At 37.4% G+C, this 17,093-nt stretch overlaps 1 protein-coding gene across 1 annotated transcript in view; it reads right to left on the bottom strand.

Annotated features, from left to right (window-relative positions):
• Positions 1–17,093, bottom strand: part of CPLANE1 (ciliogenesis and planar polarity effector complex subunit 1) — a 92,579-nt gene that overhangs the window by 18,241 nt on the left and 57,245 nt on the right. The window contains exons 35-42 of the mRNA XM_069492005.1: positions 16,904–17,056; positions 15,956–16,010; positions 13,162–13,266; positions 9,752–9,873; positions 9,219–9,411; positions 8,855–8,959; positions 4,545–4,798; positions 22–109 (exon numbers count right to left, since the gene is read on the bottom strand). Of these exons, the coding sequence (XP_069348106.1) occupies positions 22–109; positions 4,545–4,798; positions 8,855–8,959; positions 9,219–9,411; positions 9,752–9,873; positions 13,162–13,266; positions 15,956–16,010; positions 16,904–17,056 (1,075 nt within the window). The remainder of the gene's footprint in view (positions 1–21; positions 110–4,544; positions 4,799–8,854; positions 8,960–9,218; positions 9,412–9,751; positions 9,874–13,161; positions 13,267–15,955; positions 16,011–16,903; positions 17,057–17,093) is intronic.

Genomic DNA, 17,093 nt, shown 5'->3' on the forward strand with positions numbered 1-17,093 from the left:
CCCCCAAAACTCCCCACAAACCTTCTTCAGAAATGCTAATGGTTTTTGAAGCTAATGGTTTTTCAAATTCAGGGCCAGAAGATAATTCAATGTGATCTGTTCGTCCAACCTGTAGAAAAAACACATAGAACAAAACAACTGTAATAAATGATAATTTCAAAATACCATGAACAATTTTATATGTTTTAAACATTTGCATCAATGCAACATAAATGAAAGACATGGGATTAAATCCAACATGAGCTAAATGGTAGGGATTGATAAAGAGGAAATTTCTACCTAATTGATTTAACCTTTTAAGAGGCTCAGGAAAATAGAATATAAATTTAGAATGGGGAAGAACCTTAACTACTATCTAGACAAAATCTTTCATATTAAAGATGAGGGAACAAGGCCCAGAGAGATTCAGCAACTTTCTCAGTGGCCGGACATGGATTTCAACCCAGGTTTTCAAGGCTTCTGGTCAGTGCTTGTCCACAGTATCCCTCCTCTGCCTCTTCCAGGCCTACAAGCTGTTTTCTTAGGCAAGTGAAAATGTTTGTATTTATGTGTACATTATAACAGGGTAAGAGTATTTTTTAAAAAATATACCAAACCTATCATTTAAATTAATATTATTTCCTCCAAAGTAGTCATTTGAGAAGACTAAATGTCCCCCTAATACCCAGCGGGTAAGTTCTAAGACCCCCAGTGGACGCCTGAAATCACAGATAGTGCTGAACCCTATATGCAGTAGTCCCTCATTCTCTGCGGGGGATTGGTTCCAGGACCCCTGTGGATACCAAAATCCACAGATGCTCAAGTCCCTGATGTACAGCAGCACAGAACTCGCATGTAACCTATCACATTCTCTCACATACTTTACATCATTGCTAGATTACTTGTGATACCTAATACAATGTAACCGTATGTAAATAGTTGTTATACTGTATTATTTAGGGAATAATAAGAAAAAAAGTATACATGTTCAGTACAGATGCAACTATCCTTTTTTCTGAGTATTTTTGATCCACAGTAGGTATAATCCATGAATGAAAACCCACAAGTACAAAGGGCTGAGTGGATACTATGTTTTTTCCTATGATAAAGTTTACAAATTAGATGCAGTAAGAGATTAATAATAATAAAATGGAATAATTTTAAACAATATAATGTAATAAAAGTTACGGGAATGTGATCTTTCTCACTCTCAAAATATCTTATAAATATCACCAGGTGTGGTGGCTCACACCTGTAATCCCAGAACTCTGGGAGGCCGACACAGGAGAGGATTGCTTGAACCTGAGAGTTCGAGACTAGCCTAGGCAACATAGCAAGACCCCTACTCTACAAAAAATAAAAAATTTAGCCGAGTGTGGTGGCACACACTATATAGTCGTAGTTACTTAGGAGGCTGAGGTGAGAGAATCACTTGAGTCCAGGAGTTCAAGGCTGCAGTGAGCTATGATCATGCCACTGCACTCCAGCCAGGCTGACAGAGTACGATCTTTTCTCTTTTAGAAAACAAAAAACAAACAAAAAACCTTATTGTACTGTACAGGGGGTGATGGAAACGTTGGAAAACTTTGGACAAGAGGGGACTACTGTATTTATGGACTTTGAGCAAATATTTTTAGAATTCTTCCTTTGAAACTGCCCCTCAAGCTTGTGTCATAATGATAAATTAACCATTCTAGAGCTAAATCTGTAGTATATAAATGTGATTTTATCACTGTCAGAATCCAAAAATAAAAGAGCAAAGGCAACTGTTAAACAAACATTTACCAAATGCCTGCCATGTGCTGTAAAAGACACAGTCTTTACCTTCCAGTCTTAAAAGGAGGAGGCTGAGAGGGGAGCTCTGTCAGAATCTGGGGGAACTTTCAAAATGCCAAGCCACCTCTGCCTCTCCACCAGATTCAGTAGGGCTAGCATGTACATTCTGAAAAAGCACCCCGGGTGATCGTGACATGCACAGCTTTCTAATTGTCTAATGAACCCAGATCTGTGGAAATTCCTTCCTGAAACTCCTCCTTTGGCTAGCTTTCTCTTGAGACTCCTACTAGCTCAGATTGATTGTCCTCAAGCCTTGTTGAATCCTCAAGGCAGTCTGCCTGCAGGATTCTCTCCCTTACCGTCTTTTTTTGTCACTGTGTGCTCCCTCTGGGTGAGTGCCTGTGCTATTATGATTTGAGTTCCTCCCAACTGATGAGTCCAAGATCTGTACCTTCAGCCCGGATCTAGCTCCTCAGTTCCAGAAGCAGACATTCAACTGCTTCAACCCAAAGTACCTCAAATTTAACATGTCCCTGATAGAAATCATTGTGCCTCCCTCCCCCAATACAGGTACATTCACGTGCACACATACAGACACAATTCCTCTTCCTTAGTTTGGAAAACAGCTCCACCACTCTCCCAGGCTAGAATCTGGACACCACCGTGAATCTTTGTTGTCTTTTTCAATTTCCCACAGCCTGTCAATCTCTATGTCTTGTTATAACCTTCCTTGCATTCCTACTGCTAAAGTTCAGGCATGTGATTATTTCTTGCCTTGGGTATGCAGTGGATCCCAAACACCTATCAGTGGACCTCATATAGAGCTAGCAGCATAAGAATCATTTATGAAGTTTGCTAATAATACAGATTGCTGGGATCTACTCCAGAACCACTTAAAATCAGAATTTCAATGAAATGGGGTGTAGGAGTTTTCAATTCCAACAAGCTTCCAAGACAGTTCTAATGAGCAGCCAGGTCTGGTGATCCACGTGGTCTCCCTGGTTCCCAGTCTTATCCTTTCCAATGCACCCTCCACAATGTGCCAGTGTGTCTGATCATACCCCTTCACTGCTTTTATTCTTTAATGGTTTCCTACCGGCTGCTGGTGGGATAAAATCCCAATAGCTTGGCCTAGCACACAATACTTTCCATCCTTCTTTGTCTGCCCCCTACCTACCTTGACTGCCAGATGTCTTAAAGCCCAGTCCCACCAACCTCTACCTCCAGGTAATGCTGACACAAGTTCCCCAAACACTCTGTGCCATTTGGCACCTTTCTGCTTTTGCTCACAATGTTCTGTCAACCCTTCCTTAACTAACTGATGAATACCAATTCATTACCAGCTCAAGAGTCACCTCTATACAGCCTTCTCTGATGCCACAACTTCACTTACCCCATCCAGTAACAGGCCAGGTGTACTTATGTGTCCTTACTGCACCGGTGCATATGTATTCATTGGTGTATATGTGTACCTTCTTTTATTAGATTCTGTGCTCCTTGACAGTAGGCACCATGCCTTATGTATCTTCCTATTCCCAGAACTTAGTACAGGGCCTAATATGCAGTAGATGCTCAGTAAATATTTGCTGTAGGAATGAATGATTCATGGACTCTTGTAAGAGTGAGCAAGCCAGGATCAAGACGACATTTAGGTATAAATTACTATCTGGCTTAGACATGCTTACTTACTAAACTAGTTCAGGAGGCAATTTCAAAAGGTTCTTTGAAGTAAGAGTTCCACGAACTACTGATCATTCATTTGAATGTGATAGATCTAAGTTTGGGTTGAACAACAAAAAGCAAAACTACCAAAAAACACCATAATACCATTACTTAATAGTAGTCCTATCTTGAATTTTTTCAGTGTAGTATTACTTATGCTTAATCTTAACTTTTTAATATGTGTTAACCGTTTGGATTAAAGACATACTATAAACTTAACAAATACATTTCTTTAAATGTCAACATGCTAGCATCCTGGAATATTTGTCAGGTAAGTTAATAATGAAATTCTTATCCTGCAGACTAATTTGCATTTCCTATTATTTGACTTTAACATATTTAACACATTTTTACTATTTGTTCTTTAATTCTTATTAAATTTTTCTTCCTTAACAAAAAGACAAAATGTTTGTTCAAAATAATTAATTTTTGAGACTTCCCTACTATTTTATCTAACTATTTTATATATAGCATTATATAAAAACATTAATTTATTTATTCTGAATACTTTTTAAAGATATAGAAAATTTGTAAGGAACTGATTCCTAGTCCTCTTATATAAAATACTTAAAAGAAGCTAAGAATTCCAAATATAAGGACGATAATATTTGTAAAGTCAGAAAAATCTTTCCGAAGAAAATGACACTCAATTACAAGCAGGGTTTCTTCAAAACCACATTCTGGTTTTGCAATTCATTTATTTCTTTTCCTGGTAGAAAGCATGGGTTTACTTCTTAAAAGCTTGAGGCAGTGGTTCTCAACTAGGGGTGACTTTGGCTCCCAGGGGCATATGGCAATACGTGAAGACACTTTTGATGGTTACAACTGGGGGGAGTGCTCTGGAAGCCAGTGGGTAAAGAGCAGGGATGCTGCCAAACATCCCACAACGCATGGGACCGCCCTCACAACAAAGAATCATCCAGCCCAAATGTCAACACTGCTCAGGTTGAGAAATTCTAGTTTAAAGAAACCAAATTTCCCATTACTTTGAAAAATTAAATGTCTAAATTTGTATCACAATACAAATATAACTCACCAACAAAAAGTCAAAAATAAAGAGCATCTACCTTATCACAATGCAGATATAGCATTTCAGGCCTGGGGAAATCCTGCTCTATATTTTCAGCGATGTTCTGTATTGCTGACAGCTGTTCATCAATTTTCTGAAGCTTAGAGGTGAGATGCTCTAGTCGGCGAGCTGCAGGGCTTGGCGCAGGGCAAGCGGCAGAGACATCCTGCAGCAGTTTCCACAACGGGTAATCTTCTGCACAGTCTGACCTTGTTCTCTCTTCTTTGAATTGGAACTCTGGTTTTTGCAGACCTAAATATTAATAAAAGTAAAATCAGAATAGATTATCATTAAGGAAAAGGTATATACTGATGATCTCGTTTTTTTGGTAACTTCATTGTAAGCCAACGTAACATTACTTTCCAAATCAGTTTTAATTTAATATACTTAAAAATTCCTTTCAGCTCCTTGACTTAAGAGATTTGTCTCTATTGTGAGATAAGAATACATAAACAATATTACTATCACACAGTTCCACATACAAGGCAGTTTGAATGTTACTTTTATCCCTGGCTACAAACATATACTTCATCAAAAAGTAACTTTAATATTTTTATGACTTTTTGAAAACCAATATCATATAGTAAAAGCTAGGCCCAATATTGGCTATTACTGACTGTATGTGGCACCTCAGGCAAACATTAAACCTCTCAAGACCAATATCTAAGCCAATGACTTGTCTTCCTTTTAAACTCAGTTGATTCTTGTCCCAAATTTGAGATACCTTCTATTTTAAATGCACTCTTCATCTGGTGCCTGGGTCTCCCTCTCCCCGTGTTGCTCATCCCCTTCTTAGTTTTCTCTTCTGCTACTCACTCCTTTTACCCATCGGTATTTCCCGGGCTGCCAGCCTCAGCCCACTTCTCTACTCTTCCCACTCTCTCTGAGTGATGTCACCGACTCACAGATGACTCCCAAATCCACAGAGCACTCTGCGCTTCAGCTCCTTATGTCCTGGACATCCCAGTTAGGTTGTCCCAGTTAGTCAGCATATGAAACTCAACTCATCCCTGCTGCCTCTCTAACTTGCTCCCTCTTCCTGGTTCCCGCGCTCAGTGAACAGCACTCCCATTGACTCAGTTTCCCAAAACAGAGGCCTCAAAGTCACTCAAGGTTCCTCTCTTTCCTTCAGGTCCAAAATGACAAGTATGGTGAGTCTACCTCCGAAACACTCCCATTCCTAATATCACTGCTTAGCTGAGGCTTTCACAACACACAGATCCCTAGATCTGTCTAACAGAACCCTAATTTCTCTCTCTCTTGTCTAGTCTAGCTTCCACACAGGCCCAGAGAGATCTTTTAAAAACACAAATTTGATATTGTTCCTTTTCTGCCCCAAACCCTTAAGTGTGTTTCCAATGCCATCACCTTAAAAGTCCAAATGCCTCAGTTTGACAATGGCACACGTAATCTTTACTTTGCCTACCTCTCCGGCTTCATTTCTTGCTATTTCTTTATATTTATATATATATATATATATACACACACACACACACATATATATATATTAAAAAAAACCCACTCCATTTGACTTCAAGCATACTGAACTTTAATTTTCTCAAATTAAGCAGGCTACATCAAACTCTCAGTCACTGCACAATCTATTATCTCACTTCGAATTCCCTTTCTCTTGCTACATCCTGCTTTCCTTTAAGATTCCATTTAGGTGTCTCCCCCCTAAATGGGTTAGATTAGATGTTGTATCACCCAAGAATCTCATCCACATCACCACTGCAGAACTTACCAAACTGTACCATAATCATCTCTTCATCTGTCTGTCTTCCTTCCCCCCCCAGGCATGCCCCCAGGCTGAGCACCTGGTGTTCCTCTCCTCCTAGCCCCAGTATCTGCTCCTTAACTTGGTGCTTATTGAATGAAGAATCAGTCAAATGAAGATTATGATGCCTGCCCTACCTAACTCATACAAGTTTTGTGAGGATCAAATTATGCAACAAAGTACTCTGAAAAATGTGAATTACTAAACAAACAGAAATAGTGCTTGTTATAATTCAGTCCCAGTCAAAGGTGAACCTTACCACGAGAAGACAACGGTAAATGCCAATGCCGGCAATGGCAGTTATACAGTATTTCCCGACCTTTTTGGCCCTACCTGTTTTAGCTTGGCTCTCTCAGTATTTTACCATCTATATATGCTTCTCAGCATCCTGAAGCATCTCCCTTAATCACTCTCAGGAAAGAATTTGGTGCACACAAACTTCAAGTAGAAAATACAACAAAAAAGATGGACATATTCAAAATCCAGAATGGCCTCAATACATAATGAAACTAGCTTCCCTTTCTCTGGAGAACCTGCTCCACTTCCACTGACTAATAGAGACAATCACCCACCCAGGAGGTGGGTGGGCGACCGACTGCCACTGACCCTGCAATGCTCTTCCTGGGCCCAGTGAAACTCTGCTTGCTGTTACTGATGCTATTCATAATGGGAGATGGTTTCCAAAGCAAGAAGCTACTGTCAGTCAAAATAGTGAGCAGATCTCACTAAAACAGGATTTATTGTTTTGTTTTTTGTTTTAAATACCTTGTGACCCTGTGCCTCCCTTCTCCCAGCCTCTTCCTGTAATGCAAATCCTACTCAATACTTTTATGTGTGTGACTAAATTCTGGGTCTTTAAGGCATATTATGTAAATAGCATGATGGAATTTAATTTCAAAATATAAAATTTTTCCTTTAAAATTGGCACTTTAAAGTTCTTGTCTTTCATAAGAGTAGAAGGGTCCACTGACATTATCTGTGCAACCAGGTACCTTTCCCAAGGAAGTATCCTCCGAAAGCTTAATTATAGACCTGATCTCACTGATAAAGGAAATTAACCTGTAGCTTATGGTCATTTGAAATGCTGGCCTAAGATAATCAGGGGTCACAGGGAGATGGGTCTGCTTCCAGTCTGCCAGAATTTCAAAAGTTGATTGGTGTTAACATGAAGGGAAACTAACAGGATACCTGACCAGCCACAGGCATTTGGCTAGTTGTACCTCATGACAATGCATGAGGCATGAGGCTGAGTCCTACAGAGATATAAGTGAGGATCAGATAAAGTCAACTTATTTGCAAACAAGCTATTAAGTGACAGAGCTGGGATTGAAATCCAGGTCTCTTCTATTTGAATCTAAAAGTCAAGCTCTTTTCACATTCCCTGCACACATCCCAGCCTACAAGACTGCTAGCTTCATACACCCTCCCTCCACTACCTATGCACCTTCGCAGCCCCAGGACAGGAGAGACCGCACAAAGGCTTCAAAATCTGAAATGTTGGCACTTGTTTGTATACGTAGCTGTGCTTCACATGCCCTCACACATCCTAAGGTGAAGTTTCCCTGCCACCCATCCCTTCCTTGCTCCTCATATCTCCTGAGTGCCCACTGTTGATACACAATAATCAGGCAGAGCTAGACCCTGCGTGCAAGCATCTCACAACCACAAAGCTGGCTGGGTCCACACCTCTCAACAGCTGTGGAACCCAGAAGAGAAATTAGGTCTCTGTTGCAGGAAGTCTGATTACATACTGGATTAATTTAACCATTCACAGGATGTAATAACTTCAGGTTGGGGAGAAATAGTCTAAATCTTGCAAAAAGTTATAATAATAAACCTGATTTATGACTATAAAACTGAATATTTTACTAGTAAAGTATGGTTGGCTATCATGCCTATGTATTTTCTATGTGCTATTCTGAAATTTCCCATCTTTTTAAACATGAGAATTCTTTTTTAACATCAAAACGCTCATGAACAGGATATTTATTTTTAGCCTCATTTATTGAGAAAAGACATATGCATAAATAGTTTCCTTGCAAAATATTCATGGGTCCCAGCTTTGGAACCATGACTCAACCTCATTTACCTACCTGCCCCCACTCTCCTTAGCAAGGGATAAGCCTTTTTATGGTTTCTTTTGCAATTACCATGTTTTGTTTATTTGTTTTTTTGAGATAAGTTCCCGCTCTATTGCCTGAGTTAGAGTGTAGTGGCGTCACCATAGCTCACTGAAGCCTCAGACTCCTGGCTCAAGCAATTCTCCTGCCTTAGCCTCCTGAGTAGCTGGGCCTACAGGCACACACCACTATGTGTAGCTAATTTTTCTATTTCTGTAGAGACAGGGTCTCGATATTGCCCAGGCTGATCTCAAACTCCTGGCCTCAAGCAATTCTCCCACCTCGGCCTCCCAGAGTACTAGAATTACAGGCATGAGCCACCATGCCCAGCCAGATTACCATGTTTTAGTGCTTGTTTCTAACATAACAGTAATTCAGGAGAAGGTCATGCTATACATCTTGCCCATTCACCTTTGTCCTGCTGTATGTCTGATGGTGTTGGTGAGGTGACACCAGGCTCCTTCACATCTGCAATGCCTGCTCTCCAGCTTTTTCCATTCAGATAGGCTGGAGTCACTTTTGCAGGTATAGAAAATAAATCCATAGCAGAATTGGCAGATTCTATCAACAATATGAAAGGCATACAAAAATTGATTCTAAACATCTAAACAAGGTAATTAGAAGATTAATAGAACATTTCTAAATATGGATATAAACATCCAAAAGTACAGTGGGTTTGTAGGAGGGGAGCTAAGAGACGTGAGAAGGGATAACAATACTACATTTAAAGAATTTTTCAAAATGTGTTCATTTTCAAAGTAGGAAAAATTATTACCTTGACTCTTAAAATTGTGTGGAGGAAAAGCATTAGTAACTGAAGCTGCCATATAATGTAATTCTGCAGACGATGGAACCTCTGGATGATCACTTTGCTGTTTGATAACATCATTTGAAGGCTCTTCTCTGACAGGTAATTCCTGTAGATCATCAGCTTCAATGTCAATCACATTTATATAAGTATGTCCGACCTGAGCCAAAACACACAAAATCAAAAAAGGATACATTCTTTTTACTCTGTGGGGTCACATTGCCCCCCCCAAAAAGTTCAGTGCTTTATTTTTATTAATAACAAGGCAAGAAGAGCTTGTATGTGTCTAACTTAGAGAAGGCTGCAGGAAGTATATGTTATTGGTCTTAGTTTACAATATTCAGGGGTATAATACTTGAATTAATTTTTTGACCTTTCCTACAAAGCTACATAAATCAGATTTTTAGCCTCCTTTCACTTATACAATTGAATAATGTCTGAAAGGCCATAATAAATTTTAGCACAAAGGTATCATTAAAATTTCTGAATAAAATACAAACCAAATTTGTTACTGCATGAGGTGTTGAAGGTGACAAAGATTTATCTGATATTTCAGTGGAAAGCTTGAGATTTAGATACACATCTGGATCCAACAGCTGAGGAACATTCAAAGGTTCATGTTCTGAAAATTAAGGAAGGAAAAATCAGGAACACAAAAATGTCTGTAAATATCTCTAAATCATTAACTTTGTATGAACAAGTTAGCAGCAAAGAACATAAAATGTATTTCATGAAAATCTAAGTATAAGTGTCATGGGTATAAATAAAATTAAAGCAAATTCTATTCTAAGGGCAATTTAGAGTAACTCATCATTGAATGCAGGCTGACCATAGCTTTTCTCATATAAATATTCACAAGAACAATAATAAAGTATCTATATATCTATATGACAAGAAAATGCTTTAATCTCCTATTTCCATTTCAGATATGTTAAGTCATGTTTGTCTACTTTATTTAGGAGAATTTCAATCAAGTCAGATTTTAGGAAATTAACCAATCACTAATTTTTTTTAACTTTCAATAGTTTCTTACTCTTTATTTTTATTAACAGCTTTATTGAGATAAATTCACACTTTTCAAAGGGTACAATTCAATGGCTTATAGTATATTCCTAGAGCCCACAGCTAAATTTTACCACCTAAAATGTTTTATTAATAACATTTAAATGTAACAAAAGTTGTTTGCTTCTTATTAAATAGTAAAATAACCAGGCCTGTCACAGTAGGTAAGCAGACAGTTTAACTCTGTACATTTTGTGCCAGGGCTCTATTCTTATTTTCTAGCATTTTATTTTTATAAAGCATTATTCTCAAATTTCATATGTAAAATATAGCTAACTCATTGTCACACGGAGTACTGAAAGGCTGCTACCAAGTTCTGAATTTAAACTATAGGTTAATCAAAAAACTGGAAAAAAGGAAAACGAAAGTACTTAAATCATTGTTCTATCTCTATTGAGTCAAATGATTGTCTTAACTGCTTTTTTATGGGGGATGGTGACTCCAGCTTTGGCACCATGCAGACATAATCTTTAATAAGTCAAACTGTGCTCAGGCAAAAAAGAAAGAAAGAAATCACACCTGCTATGCAAGAAACGATTTGTTGATTTTTACCACATTCAGAAACAACTTCTTGAGAAGCAGCTTCCTTATCTTGTACTACATTAGGAAATTTAAGGCAAAAAGAGAAAATAGAAAACAAATTTCACAAACACAAGAAATATTAAAAATAAATTAAAATTAAATATATGAATGCAGATAATTAGATATAGTACATAAAGGGTGATAGGTAGAAAGTAGATTGACAGTTTAACAATGTGATTTTCAAATAATTAATATAATTTCAGATTCTATTATTTATATCCTGGGTTTTCACTAGATAACAGACCCCTAGCAAATACCCTGCCAACTTTAGAAAACTATCTAGCAGCAAAGGCCAATGTACCTCAAGGCTTTCTCAAAGACGTGCTGAGATTATGAACATTTAAGAATGTTTATCAGATGCACACTCATCATTTACATCAAAAATATCTTATACATGCTTAACCTCAATTAGAAAGAAACAAATTAAAATAATGTTTTTTTTTTGACCTATCACATTGGCAAAGTCAAAAAAGTTAGCTAAATCACAGTAATGACCAAAAAGGCTCTTATGCAGGAAGATATTAACTGAAGCATTATTTATAGGAGGAAAAAAACTGGAAACTGACTAATGCAGTCAACAATAAGGAATTGGTTAAATATTTTATGGCACAGCTGGAAGAAGGAATATGCTAACAAAGTACTTTTTTGATGACACAGGAAATGTTTGACATAAGTAGATATCAAAGTGAAACAAAACAGGATACAAAATACAGATATCCCTTGTTATCCAAATCTAATCCAGTCCCACAAATGTGCTGGATACTGAATTTTCAGATTCTAGTAGATTTGATTACATTATTTAAAAAAAAGGTGTCCCAGCCTGTCCAATTTTCCCAAACATCATTAAACAACTCTTAAACACCTAAAAACAATCCATCAATGACTACTACATAATACAAAGCATTTTAAGTATCATTTTTTAATTAACATTGATTTAATTCATTATTTCGCATGCAATTTGCAATAATACTGAACACAGATATTAACACCGCAGAAAACAGATATTAATACTATGAAGCAAATAACCAAGGAAATAATATGTTAAAGATATACTCTAATTTGAGAATGTCCCAAGGTACTTGAAGAAAACACAGGGACCCGTGAGGTTGTTAAACTCTCAGGGAAAAGCTAGGGAAGCTAGCAATACCTGTATGATGCGAGTTCAGCTAGTAAGGAAGGACACAACTGTACTATATAGTATGTCTAACTATGTAAAATGTACAAAAGATGACTGAAAGAAAAAATAACATTAAAATGTTATCGCAAAGTGGTGTGATTGTGGTTAATTTTCACCTACTTCACAGCTTGCTATATTATCCAAATAGCCTACAATGGTCATATGTTATTTTTAAAATAATACCAGTAAATATTATTTCACAATAAGATAAAATTAGAGCGGGTTTACAAAAATACTTCCAAGGTTCTGAACACAGTTAAACAAAACTGTTTACTATTAATAAAGTCATAAAAAAGAATTACTATGATACAATTGGCAGAATACTATTCAAGATACTGTTCACAGGCCAGGCGCGGTGGCTTACACCTGTAATCCTAGCACTCTGGGAGGCTGAGGCAGGAGGATTGCTTGAGCTCAGGAATTTGAGACCAGGCTGAGCAAGAGTGAGACACCTCTCTACAAAAACTAGAAAAATTAGCTGGGCATAATGGCGTGTGGCTGTAGTCTCAGCTACTCAGGAGGCTGAGGCAGAAGGATCACTTGAGCTCAGGAGCTTGAGGTTGTAGTGAGCTAGACACTGTCTCAAAAAAAAAAAAAAAAAGACACTGCTCACAATGCTAAGCTCCATTAATGGGGAAGTTGGTCAGACAACATTTCAAATAATAGATTCTCCAACACTTATTTCCTATAGTTTGGACACAGTTACATAGCCCTCGCACACCAAACCCAATCCAGCCCTCTTCCTAGTTCAGCGTCACCAGCCGCAGTGCCAGGCCTCTCAACTTTAGGCATGCAATTCCAGTGAAGGTCATTAATGGCATACAGAATCCAAATTCAAAAAATTATTTCTACTGATTTGGGATGTAGTCCATGGTAGTTTTGAACAAAAATATCTATTATGTTTTACTTAAGTTATCATAAATTCAATTTCTAAAGTATATACCAAGGCTGAGGAGAAAAACCTGGGATGAGTAACTAATATCACATAATTTAAAATTCCCTTTAAATCACTGCCTTAGAGAAAAAGTCTAGATATCTTAAATATGTCAAAATATATGAATTTTTTAAAAAAGAAAAACAGCATTTTACCTGGGTCTGTATTTGTACTCGCATCCTGACTTCCTATAGCTTTCTTTTTTATAGAGGCCATGAAATGCAATCCAGCTGAAGTATTAAGGTCATCTTGTAGCATTTCTTAAATATAATGAAACATTGGAAATGATCATTGAGAAGCAAACACATTGCTGGGATCCCAGAAACACAGTACCTAACTCAAGGGAGGTGAAATATGGGGTGTTAGCATGTTACCAAGATGGACTTTCTTCTGCATGAGGTGGTATGTAAGTTGAATCTCGAAGACATGGTAGAATCAAAACCAAAATTGTGGAGGGCTTTGTATGCCTAGCCTATAAATCTAGATATTCTTCTGGCTAAGGAAGATCCAACAGAAGCTGTTAAGTGGGGAAGTGATATGGTCAGATTGATGCTCTAGAAAAAACACCCAGCCAGTGTGTGGAAAATAGATTTGAGTAGATAAAACTGAAACAAGGCAATCAGATAAGGCTACTGCAGCAGTTTAAATGAGTGCCTAGCAATGGTGAGGGAAGGAGGAAAGAGGATAAATTTAAGAATTACAAAGGTAAAATAGGCAAGAACTGGTTATTTACTAGATGAGAGGAAGAGAGGGAAGGCAGAATTCAGAATAACACAATAGAGATAGAGAACATAGGAGAAAAAAATCAGTTGGGCAGGATAGCGATAATGAATTCAGACTTCACATACTATACTTGAGGTTATTTCTACCCAAGTGGAAAGGCAGAAAGTGGAATCAAAGCCAAAGTCTATTATGGGAATTTGGGTTGAGATGTGGATTTTCCTGGGAGATCACCCAGGAAGACTAGGTCGAATAAGACAGTATCAATTAAGGCATACTATGGTATAATTAACAATATACATATTTGGTCTTTGTCCCCAGTTCCCAGCCCAGAGTTCCTTAGAACCCTGGAATTTCCTGAGTGACAGAAGTGTCTTTTATTATTCATAATGATCCCCTTTTGAGCATACCTAAGTTTATGCTAATGAGGTGACTCTTGTCAGACTCCTAGATAGCTTCGAGATGGGGCCTGGTCACCAGAGGAACCAACCACATGATTAGAGGATTACAACTAAAAGGCCCCAACTCACCCACACTACTCCCACCTCTGGGGAAGGGAGAGGACTGGAGATTGAGTTAATCACAATGGCCAGTGATTTAATCAATCATACCTATGTACTAAAATTTCAATAGAAATTCTGAAAAAAACAGGCTAAGGGGGATTCCAGGTTGGTGACTATGGACGTGCTATGAGAGTGGCCTGCCCAGAGTGGGCGTGGAAGTTCTGTGCCGCCTCTCCCTCCCCTACCATCTTGCCCTATGCATCCCTTCCATTTGGCTGTTCCTAAGTTGTATCCTTTATAATAAAACTGTAATGGTAAGTAAAGCATTTTCCCAAGTTCTGAGTCATTCTCGTCAATTATTGAACCTGAGTTGGGAGGGAAGGTCAAAGGAACCACCAAATCTGTAGTCAGTTAAATTATAAAAAAATGCAGGAGGAATTGCTTTCCTTTGATGACTATCTCTACATATATATCTACAAATATATACAGATATGTATGTGTAGGGATGTTCAAAAATAAAGCCTGAAAGAACATTAAGACTGGTTATCTCTAGACAGAGAGATGATGGGAAATTTTAATATTCTTCTAAACTTTCTAATTTATATTTTCTAAATTTTCACCAATAAGCATGTATTACCATTACAAAGTGAAAAAAAATCTTATTAGAGTGAAAAAGATAAAGTCATTTTAAGACAAGTGGACAGGAAGAAGAATGCCAGATGGATTAGGAAGCAGAGAAACTGAGGCTGAGCAGGTGAGTTAGGAAATGACTACTTGGTTTAGGGCAGCAAAGGCCTGATGGCAGGCCAGTAGCACAAAGAAAGGAACAGATAACCAGGGCACAGACTAAGTGAGTGCAGGAGAAGGGAGATCAGATAAATCAAGGGTGCCTTTCAAGGCAAAAATAAATAAAATGGTGATACCACTAACAGGAAGACACCAGTTTAAAATTTGGGCATGTTGAATTTAAGGTGACAGTTGTAAAGAAAGATGAGAGAGACTATATGTATATTTGAGTATAATCAATAAATGTAGGGTTGAATCATTAGAATGAATGGCCCCTAAGCACAAGAGTGAGTGAATGAGAGAGAGAGAATGTATGAATTGCTGAAGAGAAAGATTTAGGGAATACATATATTCAAGGGGCAAGAAATAAACTGACCAGTTCAAGAAGGGAAATAATTTACTATCTGTAACTGAGTTCTCTTTTTTGAACTGACTCCTCTGTTTTTAATGTGCATGCGTTTTCTACGATGAATTCAATCCTAGGCATCTTCTTCCATAATTTTCTTTTAGATCACATATACCTTATTTGAGATTCTAATTAATTACATAGCTCTACTGCAGAGGTCAGCAAACTTTTTCTGTAAAGGGACAGTTAGAAAATATTTTAGGCTTTGTGGGCCAGATGGTCACTTTTGTAACTACTCCACCCTGCTGCAGTGTGAAAGCAACCTTAGACAATACACAGACACATTGGCATGGCTGTTTCAATAAAATTTGATTTACAAAAACAGGAATGGTCCAGATCTTGCCTGTAGGCCATACTTCATTAACCACTGCTCTACTGGAAAACATATCAAAACACACACAAACACAAACACACACATCATCTAGTCAAAGACAACATGAAAATAATTTAGTCTCATTTTTGTATTGCATATATTTCTAGAAAGCTGATTATAACTCTAAAGCTAGATATTACATTAATCACACATATACATACCAAAAGGAATGTCAAAGTCAACCAAAGGCTGGGAACCACAATGTTCTTGTTGTTCCTAAATGAATTACCAAATGATTAATCTATGATTAACTGAAAGACATTTACTAATTTTGGAAAAAATATTCAATAGCTATGAAGATTATTGAATTCTCAGGTACAGGTTCCATTTCTATCATTCTAGGCATAATTATTCTATCAAATTATTTACTCTATCAAAGTAACTCTACAAAAGATTTCATGAAATTCACAAGTTAAATAATAAAAAAGAGCAATTTAATGTATGGCTATTAAGTTACTGTGTGCAATTCTCCACTACAGAGTAGCTTTGATACTCAAATAGTACCCCCGTCCTGTCAAAATCTTTCATGGATTCAACATTTTTACTAAGTGCCACTAGGCATGCTCTTGAATACCTACTAAAAAAGTGTGAGTTTAAAAAAAAAAATCAGTGTAAACAAAACTATGTTTCTGTTTATTTAATCTGTTGTTCCAAAAACAACTAAATAGATGGTCACCGAATTTAGAAGGTATGTTTAAAAAGACCTGACTTAAGATATAGGTTACATAACAAACCTAGAGAAAATCCTTGAGAAACCTCAGAGGTAGGTGAAACTGCAACAGAAGCAGCCCAAATAACATATTATATGCATTAAGATGTCACAGAAAAAAGCAGAGTGATTTCAAATATGAAAAAAATCACACAGGCAGGCACCCTAAACTGCAGTTTTTTATTTGCCATCAAGTTGCTTTTGACATTCACAACTACTACTGCTGTGAATGCCCACTGCTCTGTGGAGAGAAGTAGCAGGGATTTATGTACTGAATGAGGTAAAAGTCCTCCTAAGTATAATCTGAAACTTCCAGAAATTAGACTAGATAAACCATAAAGACATACTAAACTCTGTGTACATACAAATCAAGGAAGAATCTACAGTAGTTGTTCTATACCTTGGGTTTCTTAATAATTTCTGAATCGTCATTATTAATGATTTCTGAATCTTCATTATTAATGATGGAATCCTCTGGTCGAAAAGTCACACTTGGTTTTCTCTTCAGTTTCTCAGATCTTTTTTCTTGCAACTCTTTCTCTGCTCTTCTCCTCTGCCTGTTAAACACAATAACATAAAATATACTTTTA

The sequence above is a fragment of the Eulemur rufifrons genome, chromosome 17 (genome assembly GCF_041146395.1).
Source record: "Eulemur rufifrons isolate Redbay chromosome 17, OSU_ERuf_1, whole genome shotgun sequence".
Classification (NCBI taxonomy): domain Eukaryota; kingdom Metazoa; phylum Chordata; class Mammalia; order Primates; family Lemuridae; genus Eulemur; species Eulemur rufifrons.